This window comes from Thalassophryne amazonica, chromosome 15 (assembly GCF_902500255.1).
Source record: "Thalassophryne amazonica chromosome 15, fThaAma1.1, whole genome shotgun sequence".
Lineage (NCBI taxonomy): Eukaryota > Metazoa > Chordata > Actinopteri > Batrachoidiformes > Batrachoididae > Thalassophryne > Thalassophryne amazonica.
This window is the reverse complement of record NC_047117.1, coordinates 90,226,517-90,251,257: the sequence shown is the minus strand read 5'-3', so window position 1 is coordinate 90,251,257 and position 24,741 is coordinate 90,226,517. Positions and strand designations below refer to the sequence as shown.

General features: G+C 41.9%; 1 protein-coding gene across 2 annotated transcripts; it reads right to left on the bottom strand.

Moving 5' to 3' along the window:
- Positions 1–10,396: 10,396 nt before the first annotated feature.
- cpz (carboxypeptidase Z) lies at positions 10,397–24,350 on the bottom strand. 2 transcript variants are annotated; one of them, XM_034188784.1, is made up of 13 exons: positions 24,134–24,350; positions 22,954–22,986; positions 22,675–22,726; positions 22,258–22,580; positions 21,933–22,148; positions 20,501–20,736; positions 15,018–15,179; positions 14,695–14,853; positions 14,483–14,618; positions 13,282–13,421; positions 12,995–13,094; positions 12,186–12,331; positions 10,397–10,905 (listed from the first exon to the last, which is right to left on the bottom strand). In XM_034188784.1, the coding sequence occupies exons 1-13, from the start codon at positions 24,222–24,224 to the stop codon at positions 10,702–10,704; spliced, it is 1,998 nt and encodes a 665-aa protein (XP_034044675.1). In that variant the 5' UTR covers positions 24,225–24,350; the 3' UTR covers positions 10,397–10,701. The 2 variants fall into 2 exon arrangements, with proteins under 2 accessions (XP_034044675.1, XP_034044676.1); XM_034188785.1 differs by having other exon boundaries at positions 20,540–20,736; positions 24,134–24,348.
- Positions 24,351–24,741: the final 391 nt, after the last annotated feature.

The window sequence follows — 24,741 nt, the reverse complement described above, 5'->3', positions numbered from 1 at the left end:
GGCAGGAGTGATTTGTGACCGAAGAATATCAGCAAGAGTGAAGGGGAAAGTTTACAAAACAGTAGTGAGACCAGCTATGTTGTATGGTTTAGAAACAGTGGCACTAACAAAAAGACAGGTGGCAGAGCTGAAGATGTTGAGATTCTCTTTGGGAGTGACAAGAATGGACAAGATTAGGAATGACCATATCAGAGGGACAGCTCAGGTGGGACGGTTTGGAGACAAAGTCAGAGAGGTGAGATTGAGATGGTTTGGACATGTGCAGAGGAGGGACCCAGGGTATATAGGGAGAAGGATGCTGAGGATGGAGCCACCAGGCAGGAGGAGAAGAGGGAGGACAAAGAGGAGGTTCATGGATGTGCTGAGAGGACATGCAGGTGGTTGGTGTGACAGAGGAAGATACAGAGGACAGGGTGAGATGGAAAGATTGATCTGCTGTTGCGACCCCTAACGGGAACAGCCGAAAGACAAAGAAGACTTCGTGATACATGATAACATGAAAGTTGACCAAACATAAATAAATTAAAAAATGGATTGAAGTGAATTACAGAAGGGTTAATTTTTTTTCAATTTTAAAAAGCTGTTGTCTCCCATCCGTGTGTAATGAGAGTGTGTTGAGACATTTGGATAAAGATCATTTCTTGCATAGAATCCAGCGTGTGTGTGTGTGCCATTTCTGTTTTTCTTTTTAGAGCACAGAAGGACTTTAATGTGCAACAAAATGTTCAGAGATATTTCAGCATTGAATTTGCAAAAGGTACAAAGCAGACCGAGGTCACATGCTGCGAGGAAAATAAGGTAACTGTAAAAAACTGAAGTGTGATGAGAGTTTGGCGCCGAGGTCGGATGTTGTGGCAGCAGCGGCACTATGTACCTGCAGTCGCTGTGACGATAATGTGAGCTGGCAGCCCCGAGGGCAGAGCCTATACAACTTTCTCAGCCCTCTCTAAGTAATTGGTGACCCCTGAACCTGGCCTTCATACAAAAGGGCGGGTGGGTAAAGGGAGGAAGGGGGTCATCAATAGAGACACTGCAAAAGCAAAGGAAGCAGACGGCAAAGGACAGAGGCAGAAAAAATGAAAGCAGACGAGAACCGGGAGGAAAAGGTTAATCTGTTTTACTGCAGATAGTCTGAAAGTTCAATGAAAACAGAAAGAGAGTCTGCAGCCATGCTGAGTCCATCACAGTCTGGGGTCAAATGGGGAGAAGCTTCACCTCCAATCTGTCCCCAGAGTTCAGAGCAGAACTTCAAAAATAAAATTATGAAGCACAAATTGCATGAGAGATTTTTCACAGACAGACAGACAGCTCAATGGAAAATACTCCATGTTCTGTGCAGGATGCAAATCAGAAATATGCCAGATATGGACTTGGAAAATATCAGAATTCTGCAACTTTGCAAGACTTCCTAAAGTGTGCATACCTGGAGATCAAGTTTTACAAGCTTTTTAATGCAGTTCAGAAAAAAATAATATGTAATCCCTAGTCAGTCCTAATTGTAACCAGGTAGACAGCAGAGACATCAGGATTAGAACTTTGAGATGACACCTGAGGCGTGGAGCAGTGCACCCTTCCAGAAATGACTGTCCACTTCAGAAGTGCAAATAATTGAGTTTTTAAAAAGTTGCTAAAACAAATAAAATATGAAATATAGACTCAACTTTATAAAGTAGCTTCTGTCAAACAGGCTTCTATACCCCCCCATGGTGGTGACATGATAGTCCCTTCTTTGGTTTATAAAACAAAGACACACACACACACACACACACACACACACACACACACACACACACACACACACACACACACACACACACACACACACACACACAAAACCTTTCCGTTTGCTTTGATTTTCAAGTTAAGTGTGTTAATCTGACTGTTTAAATCATGTGTGAACTTTTCATTTTTATATCCTCGGAGCAGAAGAACCTCTGCTGGGAACCTGGTGTCCAGAACCATCTGAACCATTCTCCACAAATGCCTTAATCGCTCCTCTCTGCTGAGGACACCTCTTCAAGAAAAGGTGTTGCTTCAGTGGGCGCGCCTCTGTGATGCAGCACGCACACAAGCTCCTACACTGAAAGCCAACAATGCACAACAGTTTCCTCTTCCAGAGCATGAAACACTGCAGGACCACAGGACATGTTGTCACATACCGCTTTGGATCACTGGAAGAGCTTCTGTTTCACAGGTCTGACCTCTTGCTCATGGTGGAGCCAAAACATCTGCGTGATGTCATCCAGAAAGATTTCAGCAGGAGCCCAAACAGTAGAGTCCAAAGCAACATTTTTTAGTCACTTCAGATTGTACTTTTTCCAAATAAATAAATAAAACCTTCAGAAACCTAAAAAAAGTGCTTCTTGTACAAGACAAATAGATTCAGTGATGGGAAAAGCAGCTGCTGCCTCTTTCATTTGTGTAAGGAAGACTACCTGTTCAGGTTGACGCTGCACAGGTGCATTTAATACAGGTAAACTGCCAAAGATCATCTAAGGACACGATGCATCACTCTGCACTGGACAAAATGAGTGGTTATTTAGTCAAAGATTGTTTGTGGACATAGAACTTACTTGGCCAAAATTATTTAGAGTCCAGCTTTGCAACAGAGTCCAAAGATCACCAGGTGGAGACCCCTGCTGTCCCATTTCAAAAACATTCCATTACTGATTAAATGTGCATGTGTTCAATGTGCAGTGCAACTATGTGTTCACTCTTCTAATGATTTTTAAACTTCTATTCAGGACCAAGGCTGCCCCCCCCCCCCCACACACACACACACACACTTTTAGCACTTATCAGTCGGTCCTGGTTCCTGGCAGAAAATAATTGCAAAGCAAACAAATCATGTCTGCCACATTGAGCAGGCCTCTGCTCCCGGGGCAGCAAGACAGCCACAGGAATGAAACAGAGATGGACAGAGTGAGAAAACCAAAAAGGAAAAGAGGAGAAGGGAATTTCTGCAGAAAGAGGTTTGGTGTTTGCATTATATATGCAGAAGTGTTCAAAGTGTTAGTTTGGAGAAGCTGACACAGTCAGATTGGAGGTGACTGCATAGCACAGTGGGTGAGGCCGAGAGAGACGAAGACGAGCAGGAATGGATGGAAAGTCTGCCAGATGGAAACTCACTCCAGGACCATAAGGAAGAGACATCTGGGAATGCACCGCCTTGAAAAGAAGATAATTATAGCACGATTTCAAAATGGAAAATCTGTGAATGCAACACAGTTGTTCAAGAAGCTTTCAAGGTTCTCTGCTCCGCTCAAAATGCTCTCGTTCAGTGAAGTTTAGCTCAAACTTTATTGTAAATGTGTTTAACTGACAGAGTTGGAACAGTTGGCACTGCACGTTCTGCAGCATATTTAAAGCTACAATATGTAGGATTTAGTGCCATCTAGTGGTGAGGTTGCAGATTGCATTATGCTACCATGAGTCACTGTTTTGTTTCCCTTCATGTTTTTGCTTCTTTGATGGCAGGAATTCATACTCCTCTTTTGAGGAGCATTCATTCATTCATTGTCTATACCTGCTTACTTTAGGTAAGGTTCAGGGGGGCTGGAGCTATAGGGAGGGAGGCAGGGTGCACTCTGTACAGAGCCACACACAGACGGCCAAACACATTCACACACCTACGGCCAATTCACCTCACCTGCATGTCTTTGGATGTGTGAGGAAGCCGGAGCACTCGGAGGAAACCCACGCAAACACGGGGAGAACATACAACCTTCACACAGAAAGGCCACAGGTGGGAAGCAGTCCCATGACCTTCTTGCTGTTAGGCAACAGTGCTAACCACTAAGCCACCATGCTGCCCCTGTGAGGAGCAATATGATTGCCTATGTCCCTATTGGGCTACTGTATCAATATGGTGGCGTCTTCCATGAAGGGGCCCATATGTAGATATGAACGTCTCATTCTCAGCTAATTAAAACACACTGATTCATTGTTGCATATGCTAATGAACAGATGGCTACGAAAGCTATAATTCCATAAGTCCTGCACACTGTAGCTTTAATGAGCACAGCACGTTAAGCACTCAGTGACATCCTGATATGTGTTTAAAGTGATGCATTTACTCGCTCGATGACTAAACCACTGCAACAGACCAGGTCAGATCTGAGAAATGCCGCCACCTGTTGGTGAATTGATGTAGGTGTTTTGTGGCCTCTTTCAGCCACCATAGTAAGGCAAGAACCTGAGCTACAAACAAGCATAAATGTTAAAAATCCACAACTGTTTATTGTTGGAGTATTCACGTTTTGTCCGAGTCCTCTTCTAGTATCTTCCGTATCTGAGCCCGTAGGAGGGTGATTCTTAGACTATGGGCACTTATTATGTCCTTTGATCATATTGTATGAAAAACAGAAAAAAGGGGAAATTTCACACTTTTATAGTTATCTTTACAATGAAAGTGTGTTAAGAAATTTGTTCTAGTAGTCTATGATGACTTTTTCATCTTTTATCAGCATCATTATATGCAAATATTGCCGTTTTGTGCTTGTCCCACACCCAGACTTTTGATCTTCAATGATAAAAATGAATGGTAAAGAAACAATTTTTCTAATGTTTTAAAATATTTCTGAATAAAATATCAGTAAAATAATCAAAACATAATTGGGGTATTCAATGTCATACAACTGTTGTGATTTTTTTTAAACAAAATGTAGTTGTCCCACACTATTGCCATAATTTCCACCACAACACTGTAATGTCCCTTTAAACAGTTTGTATGAAAGATTGTTTGGGTAGTTTCTATAGAGATAAACAGTGACATCAGAGCACATGTATATAGCGCCAAATCACAACAAACAGTTGCCCCAAGGCGCTTTATATTGTAAGGCAATGGTGTGGTGGAAATTACATTTACAAGGCCAATAGTGCCCGTAGTTAAAGAATCACCCAGGAACTCCTACGTGAAACTTTTAATAGCATTCTCACGGAAAGAACAAAAACGGTTGAATTTTTCAGTGGTGTGACAGAGACGATGCATTCATATAAAAACATGTTTCATCAGTCTGTGCATTCATAATTGGTGCCATATGCAGTATAATTTTAACCCACGACCTGCAGCTAATTGTGGTGTGGATTATGGCCATGAATAACACAGGGCGGCCCAGGTGGAGCAGTGGTTAACATTGTGGTCTCACACTGAAACGGTTTGATTTTGGAGCTGTTCTATGTGAAGTTTGCATGTTCCGTCACGTCTGTGGATTCCCTGCAGTTGTCCTCCACAGTCCAAAGACATTATGATAATTGGTGGCTCTAACCTGCCTGTACGTTTGGACGGTTGTCTGCCCGTGTTTGTTACCCGTGTGATTGACAGATGACCTGCTCAGGGTGCATCCTGCCTCTCTGTCCTTCTGTGCAGGACCAGAATTCAGTCAAATGGATACGTGTGTGTGCATGATGGCCAGATCAGTTTAATACACTTACTTCAAGTGCAGGTCAGTGTTTAGAAACACGGGGCAGATGGACCTCGAGGTTAGATGGTACATGCGTTTAATGCCCAGCAGACATTTTTGACAGACCGCTGTACTGGCTAATCTGTAATCTGCAGGTGGCATTTTATTAAAAATATCTGTAATAATATGGCTTGTTGTGTAGTTAATGGGCCTAATAGATCATCTCCAAGAAGCGAGTGCTGCAGTTTTTCCATTGAGGCGATGGATTACAAACACGGAAAGTCGCGGCTTTGCTGCAGATGCATGTACAAACTCCCAATCGTACGGCGGTTTATAGACAGGATTAATTAAAATTCGATAGTGGTTGCATGAACTGGGCTTTGGGTGGGGCTGTGGACGCAAACATTTTAGGCGCCTTTGTTGGCAACGCTGCGATCTTTGTGGAATCTTGTGAGGAGCCGAGTGCAGAATCAGTATTTATGTGATTGACCTGGATCACGTGCTATTGGGAAGATGACATTTCCCATTCATGAATTTGTAACTATGAGTGCATTGTTGTTGGAATGAAATGAAAAATGGTGGACATGCGGTTTATTATTAGCGAATACTTCAGGAAAACTGTTACTGAGTTGTTAATTCACCTGTAAGTAGAAAACATTCAAATTTTGTACACAGTCAACAGCTAACAGTGGCTGAACAGACATTATTTACCATTTAAGACAAATCCAGTGTTCTGATGAACCGTCCTACCCCAGACCGACTTTAGAGACGCATCTGTCGAGTGGCTTACAGTCGTTATAAATTAAGTCATTTATTTAGCCAGTATCTGCTGTTTTGAATGATGTAAAACCAGCAAAACTGGAATGCAGATTTAATCTAAACAGAACTCTTTATTGGTGACAACAAACACACGGGATCCACAAAGCTAATGCTATGCTAACATTAGAATGCTAATACAGAGAATACCAAAAAAAAAAAAAAAGGCCACAAACATCGCTGCTGCACAACACAACAAATTCAACAATTCAACATCATTAAGTGGGAAAGAAATAATACTTACCACTGAAAAATGACATTTTTGTGTTGTGCACTAAGCCTCAGTAGGACGTCTCCATAGGTAGGATGAAACGTTAGGGAACCAGCATGTTAAATGTCAAAGATCATCTCGACTTGGGAACTTGTGTGTTAAAATTATCTCCCAATTCTTCAGTAGAAATCACAACGTGACACAGCGTTCATGTGCATTTTGCATGTCCGGCACTCACATCTGTCATAACTCCAACTGCACATGAAGGCAGAGTAAGATCCAGGATTTCAATGCCTTCCTGGACTCATCCATCACGAGTGTAGCTGTATGTGGTGAATTCCTTGTAGAGACATTCACATATCTTGGCTGGAAACGTGGTGGCCATTTTGAAAAAAACGGTGGCCATCTTGGATTTTCACTTGGCTCAACAGAAGAAATTGACATTTATGACTAACATCATGTGTGTACCATCATTTAAACCATTTTTTCCCATCATTTCCAACAATAAAGCGTCTGACTGATACTCACCCCAGATAACACAGCTCAGACATCAACAGCCAAATGTAGAATATGGCCAATGATGTCATCAACTCAAGAATTTAACATTCAGTCATTGGTTTCAAACTTTAAAATAATCTTCCGATTTTTTTGTGAAACCAGAAGGAAAAACAAATAAATACCAAAAGCTTTCATTTTTAATGTTTGTGAAAAGCAAACAGCAAGAACATCTATCATAAAAAAAGAAAACTTCTTAAAAAGCACAGTGATGCTAATAATCCATTCTGGGGTTCAGACCCAGGTTTCTTTTTATCTCATCTCTTTGCGCACAAAATGTGATTTATATGAATAAATCATATAAACGACATCACTGTGTGGAAACAAAACGACAAATTATGAAAGTTTACATGGAATTTTTTTCTCAAAAGTGTACAAAGACATTTTTATTTATTATTTGCAGCTCCCTTCACATATAACCTGTGGTAACATTTTGATAAGTGCAGACCTTTAGACTGGGAACAATTTGACTATTTATAAAAGGTGGACTTTAAATGCATCATGAAAAGATCACAGCAGAGATTTTCAAGCTTTAATCCAAAACGTACTTTTGCCAAAAAATGTTATTTTACTGGCACAGTCTGCTTCAACAAATAATAAATTGAAATTAAACATTTCCAGCATCCTCCTGGATTCACTTAATTCTGGAATGGTATGTCCTGCTATCTGAAACGGTTTGATCATTTTTAATTAAGTCACATTTGTGGTTGTGTGTTTTGTTCACTTGCAGCAGCACAGTGAGTGAGCGACCTGAACGCTGCCTTCCACAAGAAGTGACTCGTGGTGACTGAGAGATCTGCCAACAGAGTTTCATAGTCAGCTGTTTTTTTAAATCATATTTTGGAACTCAAATCATATAAATCTAGTGATTATTTATTTTAGTGATGCCACAACATGAGTTATCTCTGTGTTCAAATTCCTAACGTGATTTCAGTGCAGCTCAATGCAAAAATCACGTAGTTTCATTACTGCAGTGCATGAACGCACCAGTTTCCTTTGCAGTTTTTATTCCCCAAAATCATCTAACATCTTGGTCACTATGATGGATTATCAATTACAACCACTTCTCAAGTGTCAAAAGGTTGTTGATTGTTAATGGTTCACTAGAATGAACGGAACCCAAAGTAGCTGAAGAAACGTTCAAAAAAAGTTTTTAAATTCATAAAACCAGGTGCCATAATGCAACATTTGTACACACTGTACATACAGTCAGGTCCATAAGGGTGATTCTTAGACTACGGGCACTTATGTCCTTTGATCATATTGTATGAAAAACAGAAAAAAGGGGAAATTTCACACTTTTATAGTTATCTTTACAATGAAAGTGTGTTAAGAAATTTGTTCTAGTAGTCTATGATGACGTTTTCACCTTTTTTCAGCATCATATGCAAATATTGCCGTTTTGTGCTTGTCCCACACCCAGACTTTTGATCTTTAATGATAAAAATGAATGGTAAAGAAACTATTTTTCTAATGTTTTAAAATATCTCTGAATAAAATATCAGTAAAATAATCAAAACATAATTGGGGTATTCAATGTCATACAACTGTTGCCGTAATTTCCACCACAACACTAATGTCCCTAAACAGTTTGTATGAAAGATTGTTTGGGTAGTTTCTATGGAGATAAACAGTTACATCAGAGCACATGTATATAGTGCCAAATCACGCTTTATATTGTAAGGCAATGGTGTGGTGGAAATTACATTTACAAGGCCAATAGTGCCCGTAGTTAAAGAATCACCCATAACTATTTGGACAGTGACCATTTTTGTCATTTTGCCTCTGTACAACACTGCAGTGGAGGGTAAATGAAAGGAGCTTCCAACTCCTCCAGAGTTGTCTGGGTGTCGTGGTGGCTTCCATCAGTCTCATTCTTGTATGGGACCATACCAGATAGATATACTGTCCAGTACCATGCTGTTCGGTACCATGAAGTCCAAAACATGTTCTGTAACTCTCCCCGTATCCAAAGCTGGCTGCAAAAGTGATCTGTATGTACTGTACTCCTTGTTTTGAGTTTGTCCAATAACTTATGGGCTTTGAAAATAGAAGGACTACATTTCTAAAAAAAAAAAAAATTGAATGTGATATTTTTGTTATCCCCCTTGAATTAACGCTGCAAGTCGACATAAGAACATCTTGTTTCACTTTGACTCCGTTGTGGCAAAATTCCAAGACCTGTTACGACCCAAATACTTATGAACCTAACCGTACTGTGTTTAAATCTCAAACTAGCTGATGTGAAACTTTAATCTCCCAGCATTTCATTTTTTACTTAAAGTAGACTTGCACTGAAATAAATGTGGTCAGATTTCAGAAAGAAATAGCTGATATGTATTTATAAGACCCTTGTGAATGCAGTAAAGTAAATCTGTAAGCCCAATTTTGCAATTCAGTGGAGAAATCTTTGTTTAAAAATGACAAATTTGCAGCTAAAATTTAGCCCTCTGTGAAAACTGTTTGTACAGCCGTATCATTTCCATGACGTCAGGGACAAGACGACGTGCTCCCGCCTTCAGTCCGATCCCGCATTGAAAGTGATTTTATCTGTTAGTAATGTTACTTATACACGTCCTGGTTTCAACATCCAAAAGTAAGCTGCAATGAATGTGAGATACAGATCTGTGTGCTCAGATCAGCAACGACATCGACAGCCGGCGCCGTTCTTCCTCTCCCACTCTCTGCCTCCGCTGCGCTTATTAAGTCTGCGGGCTCGTTAACGAGCTCGTTAACCGCCGACGCGGGCCACTCACACTGCCCGTGTCTGCTATGCAGCCGGTGTTGTGCCAGATTCAGCGCACAACACCGGCATCACCTCTCTGTCTACTGAATGGAGCTGCAGCACACTTGGCACAAGTCCTGAGATTACACTCGCTGTTTTAATGCGAAGCGGCCGGTACACCTGTTGCTGCAAGGACAGACTTCTTGCGGCAAAATCCACAGCACCGCACGTCTCGGCAATCGGAGCCCCAGAGCTCCATGGACGCTGAGAGAGGTTTATATACTTTTAATGACTGGGATTCTTTGCGGGTCTCGCCTCCATATCCCGCGATGGTACCAGAGGCGAAAGACAGTAGATTTTCATTGCGACACCACTCAATCAAACAGGCCTATGAAAAAGTCCCCCAAAATAATTTTCAAGCACAAATAAAAGAAATGTGTACTCAAACGTACCGCAAGACAATACGAAGTTTTAAAAAAACGATCGTTCCTTATAAGACAAAAAGGTAAGCGATGCAAACTGACGTAAATCCACAAATTACAATTGGCACAATGCATGCTGGGAGAGGGTCTTGTCCGTGACGTCTCAGCAGCATCCACGATGAGAGGGACAATTTGCGGAGGGTTAAATGTTAGCTGTAAATTTGTCATTTTCAAATGAAGATTTATCCATTGAATGACAGATCTGGGCTTCCAGATTTACTTTACTACATTCAGAAGGATCTCATGTGTAAATGTAAGTCATTTTTTGTTCAAAAAATCTGACTGCATTTTTTTCAATGCAGGTCTCCTTTAAAGTTAAATTCAATTTCAGTGTTGGTTAAATTTCCGATTCGTGGCTGGAAGTTCAATTTCTACGAGGAAGCGCAGAAACACGCGGACACTCTTCCTGCTAGAGGCGTTTGAGAGCACCAGCGGGACCAGATGATAGACTGTCCACCATCAATGTCCCTCTGCAGTGGTTTCTGGAAAACCGACTGTCCGCTGGCACGTCTATACATTCCGCAGCAGCCAGTTCGGAGGTGGGATTCCGGACTGGGAGAAGTAGTTCCACCACCACGGTTTCTCCTCCCGCTCGATCCCGCCGGCACTGTGGTCTGTGTCGCTGTAGCGCTCAAACTGGTTGTAGGGGTCAAATCGATCCCACGTGTCGACTGTGGGGAAGAGGTGGTCATCAAAGTTGGGCTTCAAGGGAACCTGGATCCAGGATGACAAATATTCATTCATTTTAAATATTTAACATTAGTTAAAAAAAAAAAAATTGTGAGACGTTACAAATGTACACAACTTTTATAGATTTGAAACATCTGCATAAAATAATCATTTTATGAATGCCAGCTCATATTTGGATGAGAAAATGTTGCATAGACATCTAAGAAATTAGAACATAAGTAATTATAATTATTATTTATAGAGACACCAGAAATAACTGCTTTTACTTCTACTTTTCATTGTCAACAAAATTCCTCCAGAAATTACATATTTATGAAGTCTACATCCTCATGTTGCCAAAATATTACAATTTATTAAAGCTACAGTGTGTAGGAAGCAGTGTCACCTAGTGGTGAGACTGCAGACTGCACTATGCTGTCAGTCAGTTTTGATTCCCTTCATATTTTCCCTTCTTTGGCGACGGTGATTCACGCTCTCTCACATGTGATCCTCCATTTCATGAAAATGAGGGTTCTCAGACAGCAGACGGTGTAGAGGGGAACAGCCACTGGTTTCTCTTCTCTAAAAACTTTCACTTGTGCTGCAATGTGCAAAACACAGACTAAATATGTCCCTTTTGGGTTACTGTATCAACATGGCGGCTTCCACAAGGGAGCTCGCATCCATGTAGATATGATGGACTCATTAGAAGATCATGAAAATGCATTGATTGATTGTTGTGGGTAATTATATCCTCATGAACAGACAGTTATGAGGCTATATTCCATTTAAGATAAACATGTATTGAGAAATTGTTTTTTTCAACGGTTATTGTTGCATTTCTACCACTGATGTGTTTGTGTCCATGGAGGTCTCCACATCCACTGCAGAATTCCATGAGACACAGTTTGTTATTTCAAGTTTTTGACGATGTGGACAATTCCATGAGACGGTCACGTCCATACTGCTATGATCCAGCCGTCTCTGAGATGCCTTATTCTCAACAGAATGAAGAAATAATGGCAAACTACAATATTCTGGGAGTGTTTTCACCATCTATGTGCACATTATATGCATTAACAGGAGCTACTGTCTTGTCAGTGAAGAGCTAATCAATCACAAATATGCACTGGTAGAACTGAAACGCTAACCTGTTCTGAAATTTATTTACTTTGTTTGCAGTTTAGTTTTGTTGTAGTTTGATGCACATTGCTGTGTGTGCACCTCATGAACCTGCCTATGTAAGGCTACTGCACTGCATTGCGTGGTGTTGAAGATAGGGCTCTTTGTTTCATGGTGACTAAAGAAAGAAAAAGGATCCAGACCTTCCTCAGGACAAAGTCGACATGTCCGGCCTTGTTCAAGCTGTGAGGCAGGTAAACCTTCTTGCTGACCTTGGAGTAACCTTTGGCTGTGGCGGTCAGGATGTGAGTGCCAGGGTTCAGCAGCCGCCAGTAATCTCCTCCCTCCGCTGGAGAAACAGAGGTGATGCAGTCAAATAAATAAAAATAATAATAATGGTTGAGAAAACAAACCAAAGCAACAAGAAATTATAATAAGGATGAATAAAACAAATCTATCTAAAAGTCAGATGTTGGTGGTTGCGCATGTCCATCTGTCCAAATGACGACTGGCCTGCTGCTTAGCAACAGCAATTTCAGCAACCGATTCATTATGAAGACAAAGGATGGGACAGAGTGTCCAAATACTTATGGACCTTTCAAACTAAAAGTCCCACTTCCTTCCACCCTGTCTCAAATGTCCAAATATTTAGCAAACAAACTCCTAATGTTAGATAAATGTATTGAAGTGAAGCAATCACAAATGTCTGTGAAGTCCTCCTGAGACCCATCAGGTTGGTGCACGTCCCCAGATACCACAGCAGGAACCGGTTACAAGTCTGAAACTGTCCCTGGATGGGACACCATCTGACACTGACGACTTCCCCAACCAAGGCTGGTACCCATTTACAGCCAGGTGGACTGGAACAATGCATGAAGTGTCTTGTTTGCGGACACAGACGGGTAGCCTGAAGCACTCACCACCCGGATCCACACAGTCCAGCTCCTGTCCCCCAGAGCCACCTGCTCATAAGAACGTGCACGGTGAAACCTCAGCAGAGGACTGTACTTACCCGTGGTGACAGCTTTTCTAATTCCCCTGACTGAGACGGTGGCGCCTTGTATTCCATGTCCATCCATGTCCTTGACGACCCCTTTGATCCCGCGGTGGACCTGCTCGGAGACAGGATGCGTAACTACAACTTGCTGCTGAGTTCTTGACATGTGCTAACAAACGCCAACTAATTAAAAGTTCAAAACATTGGAGATGGAACTCATCACGGCAGAGTGACTAAACACAACACATACATTGTTTCCAGAAACAATCTGTGGAGGAAGTTTCATCCTCACGGATACGTACAGACTCCATGAAGCTGAGCAGAGCTTCTTTATTCCGCTTCCACTCGGGGTAAAGTTCGACTTCTGCGGGGAATTTGTCACAGCCGAGCTCCACCGTTATCTCCAAACAGTTTGTGTGCAAGTAGTTGAAGTCTGACATTCCTACGAGGGAGAGACAGAGGTGCTTGTCAAAAAAAAACAAAACAAAACAAATAACAAAAAAAAAACACGGCAACAAGCCTGGGCGGCTTCAGCTCAGGAGGTTATAGGTTTAAGTTCATTGATTTGTTAGTAGGGTCCCTCAGAGTTTTTTGAGCCAATCACCTCAAAACTTGGGAAATGATCACTAAGAGGTCGGCCCTGGTTACAGTTTAGTGTGGATCCAGATCAGAGTGTGGATTCTAGACCTTCTCAGGATTTTTTTTTTTAAACAAACAAACAAAAACATTAAATGTCCACTCGATCAGCTTCCAAACCTGTGCTGGAATTGCCCAGAGCAAATCTGGAACCCAGATCCATTTTTGTGCCAGTTTTGGTGCAAACTGCAGTTCAAAAAATGAATTATAAATAATAATAATACATTTTTCATTCATCCATTTTCTATACTCGCTTACTCCAATTAAGCGTCACGGGAGTCCTGGAGTCTATCCCAGCAGTCACAGGGCGTGAGGTGCGGGTCATCCTGGACCACATTATTCAAGAACAATAAATTTGTAGCTCCAATCCCAGTGATCGACCTTTGGCAATTTTGATGTTGCCTGGGTAATTTCAGAACCAATCTCCATGTGTGTGCCACGTTTGGTTCTGACCTTAGACCCCAAAGACTATCACTGCAGTGATTGACACTTGGTAAATTTGACCTGACCTGGGTCCACGTCATGGTACAAATTGAGTCTGGGCTTGGGCAATTCCAGAATCCACCTACATATGTGTGCCAAGCTCAGCACACACTGGTGAGGAAAAAATAAATCCTTTGATCCCAATGACCTTTGACAAAACAAACCATTTAAGGGCAATTCTGGGGTCAACTGTCAGTCACATCTCAGGTTTGGCAGAATCTGTCCAAAGGAGCTGAGGAGTCGGAGAAAAGACAAATATTATAGACATTGTGGTTTGACTGATCAAAACGTTTGGAGCCAGTCATCAAGGACAGCAGGGCGTTGATCAGTAACACAGTCAGGACGCTCTGACACCATCACCGTTCAAAGAGTTTGGTGTCTCACCTCCAGGAAAGCTGTACCACAGCGCGCCGTTGATGATGCCTCTGGTTCGATAGAAGGAGGCACCGCACCTCTCCGTGTCGTTGTTTGACATGGTGGCGTGTGCGTCCGCATACGTTCGAGCCAGCTGCTTGAACACCTGCACACAGACGCACATGTTGAGGCTGTAATTTGAAGCACAGCCTCCCATCATGCTTTGCATCCTCCAGCTGTACCTGTTCATCCGGCGTGGGTGAGAACATCCTCTCCTCCTGGGGGTGCCTGGAATAGTCAAAGGGATAAGAGACCACCAGCTCCCCTCCGTGGAGGCTCGCAGACTGAACGAAGGGCAAGGACCTGATCCACTTCATCACTGCATGGGTCTCTGGCGCCACCTACAGGCCACAGTGACACCACCCCAGCAGGTGTTCTTGGAATTAAACATTTAAATGTCCAATAGTTTGTGCAAAAACATGGCACTTTATCCCCAGATGCTGCAAGGTTTTAATTAAAGGTGCATTTAAAAAAAAAAAAAAAAATGCATATTGCGTGACTTTACCTTCCCAAACCAGTAGGAGTCAGGGATGGGGATGTGGTCAATGCGGTAGTGTCTGCTGCGCCGGTTCCGGTAGAAAATGTTGGTGAGGTCGGGGAAATTTCGGTTCAGGTCAATATTCTGAGCGTTGGTGCGACCATTGGTCCAACCGTTCAACAAGTGACCCTAAAACATTTTAGTTCAAATAACTCAGAGTTAAAAGTTACAAAAGTTGCAATAATGATGATGATGACGATGAGTCACTATTAGTGGAAGGAATTATTATGTGATGAAATATTACACCATTTAAATGATTAGCCTGGAATACTAAAAGAAACATGTTAGACTGTCTGTTAATTCTATTGTTAACAAGTAAACAAGGCCATGTATCCGTGTAGGAGGAAAGGAGCAGGGCAAGAGGTCAGCTTCACTCACAGATGCAGGTGAGCACAAAATTCATGAAAGAAATTAAAATGCTGCATTTGCCGACATACACATTATAACACACACATTATATAAAAGCGTGCATTTTTTTGTACTAATGTTCTTTACTGCTTATAAACTGGATCTTTGACCAGGACATCCAGTTTGTCCATTTGGAAGCTGTGCATGAAGCACATTATATGACCAAAACTATGTAGACACCTGAGCATCACAGGGACAGATTCAACACTCCATCATAAAAATATCAGGCATTAATGTGTATTTGGATCTCAGTTTTACAGCAGTAAAAACCTCCACAGACAGTCGTCTTATTTTATTTATTAAAATTATTATGCAAGCATGTGTGCAACTTGCATCAGATCTGTTTCAACCCTCGCTGCAGAATTCCAGCTGCATCTGGAGGCTGTTATACTCGTAAACAGAACTCCAGATTAATGTCTGCAGTTGTTGAATAGAAGGCATATGAAGGTCGGGCGTCCACATACTTTTGGCCTTCTAGTTTATGTTTCTGACCATAGCTGAACAATACAGTTCTATCCTGTTCAGAAATAGCTGCAGTGTGCACGTAGACAGCAGTGAAGAGCATTGAAATGCTTGTGAAAGGACAGACAGTTAGGAGGTGGTGGGTTCGAGTCTGCCATTTCCTACTTGACCTTCGTACATGCAACATGGTTCAGACTTAAAAAGCCCAATTATGTAGAACTACAGCATCCGTTCTAAAGTACGAAGTCTATTAGAAAAGTATCCGACCTTATTATTTTTTTAAAAAACCATATGGATTTGAATCAGATGTGATTGCATCAGACAAGCTTGAACCTTCGTGCGCATGAGTGAGTTTTTTCACGCCTGTCGGTTGCGTCATTCGCCTGTGGGCAGGCTTTGAGTGAGGAGTGGTCCACCCCTCTCGTCGTTTTTTTCATTGTTTAGGAATGGCTCAGAGACTGCCACTTTGTTTGATCAAAATTTTTTCAGAAACTGTGAGGGACATCAAAGTGGAGACCATTCGAGAAATTCAGATGGTTTTTGGTGAAAATTTTATGGGCTTCAAAGAGATTATGGAGTGTTACTGTCGCTTTAAAGACGGCCCAGAGCGACTGGTGGTGCACCACGCTCCTAAGCCGCCATCGACAGGCTGAGGGACCATTTCATTTCTAAACGGATGGCTGTCTGGATCCGTGACCATCGTGTGCCATTTCTCTGGTTATCACAAGAGCTGAACATCAACCATTTTCCTGCAGATTTCACTTTTAACAAGAGATTTTGTCATGGAAAGCCGAGCAGAGGCTTTGCGTGTCATGATGGATTCGCTACTGGAGTGAGACAAAACCACCTCCGTTTTGGTCTCACAGGACGGCTTTGAGATGGCGTTCAGACAGCTGTCGGTGGTTTTTCCATTGAGTGATTATCCGAGAAATTGTGGATGTGCCTGGACATGCCAGAACATGTCCTGTGAGGCTTCATCACGGCATTGCTGTGCACCATGCCGCACCGCCGCGACGCGCAGAATTCCTCCGCACGTCTGTCTCAATGTGCCGAAAAAGTGCTGATGTCCACGTCTTTTCACAATTCCTGTGCTAGCCAGATGACATCCCGGATAAAACACAGCATCCAGTTTGGAAATGAACAGCACATTCCACTGTTACAGGAGTTTTTGTCATGGAAAGAGGAGATGAGGCTTCGCGCGGTGCTGCATGGTGCAAAACAACGCCATGATGAAGCCTCACGGGACATGTTCTGGCATGTCCAGGCACATCCACAATTTCTCGGATAATCACTCGATGGAAAAACCACCGACAGCTGTCTGAACGCCATCTCAAAGCCGTCCTGTGAGACCAAAACGGAGGTGGTTTTGTCTCGCTCCAGTAGCGAATCCATCGTGACGCGCGAAGCCTCCGCTCGGCTTTCCATGACAAAATCTCTTGTTAAAAGTGAAATCTGCAGGAAAATGGTTGATGTCCAGCTCGTGATAACCAGAGAAACAGCAGACGATGGTCACGGATCCAGACAGCCATCCGTTTAGAAATGAAATGGTCGCTCAGCCTGTCGATGGCAGCTTCCGAGCGCGGCGCACCACCAGTCGCTCTGGGCCGTCCTTAAAGCGACAGTAACACTCTGTAAAAAAAAAAAAATTGATTGATTGATTGATTGTAATCTCTTTGAAGCCCATAAAATTTTCACCAAAAACCATCTGAATTTCTCGAATGGTGTCCACTTTGATGTCCCTCACAATTTCTGAAAAAATTTTGATCAAGCAAAGCGGCAGTCTCTGAGCCATTCCTAAACAATGAAAAAAATGACGAGAGGGGTGGACCACTCCTCACTCAAAGCCTGCTCACAGGCGAATGACGCAATCGACAAGCGTGAAAAAACTCACGCATGCGCACGAAGGTTCAAGCTTGGCTGATGCAATCACACGTGATTCAAATCCATATGGTTTTTGAAAAAAATAATAAGGTCGGATACTTTTCTAATAGACCTCGTATACGTAGAAAACTTCACTTTGCTGAAAGAGGCTGTCCTCAGTGTGTTACAGCAATCAGACTGCCACTCACTTTCAAAGCCAGATGTTCCAGGAGCTGACGTACCGCTACCCAATTGCTGAGGACTGAAGTGAGAGGTTTTCTGGACAGTTAATGGCTCTGTCTGCACCAGTGTATTAAAATGAAGAGCCACCACCACCAATGCTCCACGAAGCGGTAAAGCGGTGTTTTGTAGACTTCCTTTAGTCTTTATTTTATATCTTTAATGGTAGTTTTCAATTCAGTTCCATTTTGTAAAGCAAAGTGTGCACGTGCCACGGACCCGCCTATGTAAAGGGTATTGAAATACAGCAGAAAACTCTGCACCTGACAATAATCTAGATGTTTGGTGTCTATAAATCCATGACCCAAGAAGGTTTTCGGTACCACTTAAAGTGGTCAACCAACACTTATAATCCAGCCTCAGTATACCATGGCCAACATGTGTTTGGTGGCCATCCAGGGTGGTAGCTGTGGCCAGGTTGGGTGGGGGGGGGGATAAAAACTCAAGTGCCTTGATTGGAGAGTAGCGTCAACTCAGAACATGGCGCCATTTTTTGTTCCACCTGCGCTGAACTACTGAATGAACCTTTAATGTTTTTCAACATTTTTTAAAATCATTTAACCACATACAGCAACACATCCAGGTACAGGTGCTATCAAAATAAATATAAAAATAGTTAAGCTATCAAATTTACAATTTATAATGATTTATTTAATTAATTTAAAGCCTGATTTATGCAGCTGCAGCTCTGTAACTCTGTCATGCAATGACGTACGTGACAGTTTTAAAGTTCTCCGTCTCTGGATTATACTTTATTCTGGACTAATTTGACCCTCAACAAGCTTTTCTTTCTACAATCATCACCTCCAAATCAAAGGTAAGCTGAACATTTTCCTCTTTTTCTGACTTTGTGCTGTAAATGTGCAGACTTTTCTGATCCATTTATCAGCGTGCACACTATAAAAACTGCTATAAGATGATAGGAGATGAAGGATTAAAAGCAGAAACGTGTCAAATCACAGCCTTTTGTGTCCAATTTAACAGGTGCACGTCAGGCTGCGGGTCCAAGCCTGAACACGGTTTGAAAAACTAAACGGCTGGTCTTTTAATCACAGAAATGACTCCGGTCCCACTTTCTACAAATCGGCGAGTGTCAGAGCTGAAATCTAACTTGTACATCTGCACATCCAGACTGCTCTGGGTATTTAATGGAAATACATTGCAATCGGATGGGACATTTATCCGACGTGAGCAATATGTATGTAACGGATTAGTTAAATCAGGAGGTGCCAAACATCTATGGGAATCCTGCATCGGGACGTGCGCCTCATTAGTGACCAGGTCAAAATTTCCTCTGAATTTTTTTTCTGCCAAATGTATTTGATCCATTATCAAAATGTAATCTGCATGCGCACTGTAAAAACTATTAAAATATGATGAGAGACAAAGGAGTGAAGGCAGAAAAGTCTCAAATCACAGCCTTTTGCTGTGTCTAATTTAACAGGTGCATGACAGGCTGCGGGTCCGAGTCTGAGCACAGTGTGACCAAAAAAAAAAACAAAAAAAAAAACTGTCAGGCTTTTAATCATTGGAAAATACCCCGGTCCCACATGGGAGGGGTTTAATGGAAATACATTGTGATCGCAAGGGACATTTTATCCGATGTGAGTGAAAATCCGTTGTACAAAATCAGTTATATACGGTGTTTATTACATGGAAAACAATACAAAAGCTTTGGGACTTTTTTTGTCCATTGACTGAATATCTGGTTTATACGATGACGGTTTAGGCGAGTTTGACTGTACATGGGACTGAACAATAAATTTACCTCTCAAAACTTCCATCCCACACGCCTGACTTTATTTTCCCAGATTTTTCTTCTGTTCAGATCTGGACTGAATCTGTACATCTTGAAGCCCTTCTTGTGTCTATGTGTGCCTCCAAATACACAACAACCCATCATTTTCAGCAAATAAATAAATAAAATAGCTGGATTTGCATGCAGACACATTAACAGCAAACGCTACTTTGAACCCAAGTCACGTGACTGATTTTTTTTTTTTTTTTTTTTTTACTCGTCATGTCGCCACTCTCTCTAATCAAGGCACTTTAGATAAACAAAGGTAAAAATTTAAAAATCCTCTAATCATATTGAAAAGTATATCACATTTTTTGTCTGATTGTAAAAATTCCAAAAAGGTATAGTTTGGACTAACTTTGACTGAACATTACGGAGTTATGGGGTAAAAACAGCAAAAGTGGTAACAAAAGCCACTCTGAGTTTGTACAAGAGACAAAATTTAGTTAGAGTTGCTCAAAAGGTAAAAAGGTGATGCAACTTACTGGTTGAGGTAACATGGTTTTGCACCATCTATTACGCTTAGTTGTCACATTAAAACAGATGACCCCATTCTACAGCTCGTTAACGTTCATCAAACTCCTCATCCCTCCACCTCCACCTGTCAATCACACAAACTGGACACCAGCAAACTCCAGACGGATAATAGCGGTTTCTCTCATTTACTGTTAACAATATTTACTTCCTGAGTGCCGAGATCCGGGTCATTGCGATCCTCTACCTCTGAGGCCGCGAGCTCATAGCCATCAGGATTCATGGAGGCCAGAATATGGATGCGAGTGGTGTTGATGAGGGTTTGAATCCGCTGGTTCCCCAGAATATACTCGGAACACAGGTACTGAGCCAGGTAGATGAGCAGCTGGCGGCCCAGAACCTCGTTGCCGTGCATGTTGCCCACCAGCTTGATCTCTGGCTCCACTGCGGTTTAAGAGATGAAGACGCACACACTTAATGTTGCGGCGTGTGGGTCTTTGGGAGGTTATCAAATTACCGTAGTTCCTTTTCCCAGGAATCAAACTATTAAATTAGATAAACTCCAACAGTAAAAGAAAAAATGCCAATGATTAAAGAACCAAACAATAATGCACAACAATCCCAAGTAGTGTTTCCGAAGCTACGGGCCAGCAATCCGTGTCCAAACTGCGGCAAGTAACATTACATATGTTGTCCATTGTGCATTTGTCTATTTTGCTTATTTTTGAAATTTAACAGACCTTATGTTACACACTGCAGGTTGTGGCCTTCCTACATACATCCATTGCTCACTTCTCCAACATCCATCTAAGAATTTCCTTTGTCCAAAGTACATCAAATAATGTCTAATATGTTGTCCATCATGTGTTTGTCAGTTTTGCTTATTTTTGGAATTCAACATTCCTTATCTTACACACCACAAGCTGAGTGTTTCCTACACATCTCCATGTTGCTGTAGGCCAACAGTCCATGTCCATCTAACAATTTCTTTTATCTAAACTTTCTCAAATACTGTAACATCCAATGTTCTGCAATGCACCTTCACTTGCCCTATTTGATATTTTTTTAAAATGTAACAGTCCTTATGTCACACACCAAAACCTAAGGCCTTCCCACATAAATCCAATGTTCAAATCTCCATCTTGCTGTGGGCCATCAACCCACATCCATCTTGCAATTGCTTTTGTCCAAACATCTACTACGTTTTCAAATGCACCTTCACTTGTCCATCCAGACTGTTTTTGGAATTTAACAGTCCTTATGTTACATACCACAAGCTGAAAGCTCCCTGCATAAATCCACTGTTCACTTTTCTATGTTGCTGTTGGACAATCCATGTCCATCTAAGAATTGCTTTTGTCCAAACTGCCTCAAATAACAAATATGTTTTCAAATGCACCTTCACTTGTCCATCTTGCTTATTTTTGGAATTTAAAAGCCCTTATGTTCAGTACATGCTGTGGTGTGCACATGTGCTATATAGAGTTCCTGCCCCTTGTTAACACTCCCCCCCACCCCAGGAAACTGTGTTACAACAAGAGTTCCACATACAGAAAAAAAGGTGCAACTTTTACTCTGGTATGACTCATACTCTGGAAAATACAGTAACCGGTTTAAGTAAGCTGCAGTTCCTCACTCACATAGCTCGTGCTGTCCCGGATTGCTGCTGAACTCGATAACCAGTAGGTCCCTACCCTCCGTGCTGCGTCCAATGCTGTACACGTGAGAGATATGCGAGCACTTGGCTGCCGTCCTCTTCAATAAGCTGTACATCTGCGCGTTAGATGTGTAGATGAACTGGATGATGGTGCTCGGTTCCTCAGCTGAGAGACCGGACATTGCGAGCTCCTGTCTGGCTGGAGGATGGACATCATGATTGACAGAAGGGAAAAAAGAAAAAAAAAGAAAGTGTTTCTATTGCGGAGCAGTGGTCCAAACAGTATAAGACAACAGTGCAAGCATTACCTTTCAGCCCTGCCAGCGGGTCGAAGCAGCCCTCCTCACTGCCAGCAAAGAAGCGGTCACAGTCCAGGAAGTAGGGCCAGGCCATTTCAATGGCCTCAAAGGCGTGAGCGCAGTCCTTCCTCAGGGTCTCACATGAGCTGCGGCAAGGTTTGACCATCTTGTCATTCAGGCAGGGTGGGGCGAGAACCGAGCAGCCCACGAGTCGTATATCAGGAGAGCACTCGCCGTTAAGTAGCCCGCGGATGACGCTCACCAGGAGGTACTCCGCCCCCGACTCCGCATCCGAATGACTGCGGTGGCCAAGAATGTTGGGATATATGGTTCTGGAGCAGATTTTAAAATAACAAAAGTAATGCATTTAAAAAGGCAGAAAGTGATTCAAGTTTGTGCACATTAGAAGTGACCTGGCTGACCCACCTGGAGTATTCCAGATCATTACAGTAGCCCAGGTTCATCTGTGAACACGTCGCTAAAACCAGAAAGAAAAAAAAAATCATTTTGAAAGCTTTAAATGGAGAAAAAAATAAATAAATATATATATATATATATATATATATATATATATATATATATATATATATATATGGATCACAGTTTTATAGTGTCACTCTGTATTTCAGGGTCAGATTGACAGCTGTCATTTTCCTCACGTGGAATCTGACGTCAGTGATGCGTCACACTAAACAAGCTACTTACGTTTTTCTTCAAACAAACTGTTGCTGCATCTTCCTGAGAAGAAAAAAAAAAAAGCATCATTACAGAAGCATCAGTGTACCGCAAGTTAAACGCTAGGTGGCGACATCCCCAACGGCATGGAGGGCAGACAAGACTGGCTGCATGTTGCCAGATCAGCTTACTATAAGCAATCGTGGTTTAAAATGAATAATTTACGAATTGAGCTATTTATTTAGTCATTTATAAACTTATTTAGTAGGGGGGTGAGTTGTTTTTGAAATATAGTTGCTAGTTTAAGCTTGTTATTCATGTCTAAATAGTAAAAAAAATGGTAAATTTGTGATATAAGTGATCAAATATTCCCAGCTGCTGCAAAAATGGCATTACCACCATTATTAATATTTTCTTTATGTAAAAGTTAATTTGCTACAGTTTAGGCTCTTTGACTTCGCAATTTTTACTGCTACTATTTGGCTTGTAAAATTAATGTATATGACATGCAAATTTATGGTTGATTAAAGTCCCGCAATTATTAAAAAAAAAAAAATCATGGAAGGAAGGCAAAGTACATTTCAGTAGCGGCTGATCAGTGTTTCAACACATTCATTTTTGTTGTTCTTATAATCGTCATTTGTTGTTGTTGTTCCTGCAGTAATTTTTTGTTTTGTTTTTTTCTTTGCATGAATAGAAAATTAATACATGCGTAATTTTGTTGAAGTGGTTGATGATTTTAGGAGGTTTCTCATTTCAGGATTATTTTTGAAGATCCAAGTTCCTTTTTAGTCTTATTTACTCTCACGGGTTATGCGGCTTGTTTCTCCTCTGAATTTGGCAACACACAGGAGGAACTTAATCACTGTTTATGAAAAGTTTCTGGGATTTAAAAAATCCACAGGTGACAATAATTTTTAAATGACGTCATAGAGTTATCAAAACAGTTTGTTTTCTTCTGCGCCAAACACAGTAATAAACTAACTTAAATACGGTGACTTCAACTAACTAGCGCACACAGCAGGAGGCCATTTATTAAATAATAATAATAATAATTAGCAAATATTGTCGATCGGTCTGTTTTTACACACACTGTAATTTTTTTTAAAATTATAGGTGCACATGCACGTGCATGCAGCGTTGCTGTTTTGACTTCGAAAACAACAACAAAATATATAAACCATAAATTGTTGAATAAAAACAATCTCACCGATCATCTCGTCTGCGGGTTCACAGGTTGGCGGCGGTGCGCACCAACTTCCCGCCAGCGCCAAAAACAGCAGCGAAAGTCCGAAAATCATTTTTGAAGTCGCTGGAAAACGGCGGCGCGTGATGTGGCAGTGCGCGCGTGCAGCAACCGCAGCACGAGCCTCCGTCCTTTGTCTGCGCGCAGCGTCCCGAAGCCGACGGGCACGATCATATTTCACCGGACAGCTGTGCGAGCAAGACACGTGGCCTGTGGGGGCGGGGCTTCTGCAGATACGCGCTTCTGAGTATCACCAACGTTTGTCTTTTGCTACTGGGATTTATATGGGTGTGTAACTGGTGGCCCCGGGGCCGGATAAGGGCCGCTTGGCAGCTGAGTTTATGGCTGCATGACTTATCTGGTATTATTAAAGATTAAGATTAAACTTGCACAAACCTCTGCTGCCTAATGGATGGTTTCACCACTGCAGCTCTACACGCTGGCGCCACAGCAGCTGCACAACATCCCATCAAAAAGCCTCTGCAATGTCTGATTACCCATAATTCTTTACTCTCTCTCAGACAAGAGCTACACTGACTTGCAGCAGTGTAGTAGTGAATAGTGGTCTTAAT

What these genes read in the sequence shown, in the direction of transcription:
- cpz (XM_034188784.1), bottom strand. Translation starts at nt 24,224, where the DNA reads ATGATTTTCGGACTTTCGCTGCTGTTTTTGGCGCTGGCGGGAAGTTGG. An exon ending in CGGATCTCGGCACTCAGGAA is followed by an intron (nt 15,180 to 20,500) that starts GTAAATATTGTT and finishes AAAATGTTTTAG; the next exon opens with GGTCACTTGTTGAACGGTTG. An exon ending in TCGACTTTGTCCTGAGGAAG is followed by an intron (nt 10,906 to 12,185) that starts GTCTGGATCCTT and finishes TCCTGGATCCAG; the next exon opens with GTTCCCTTGAAGCCCAACTT.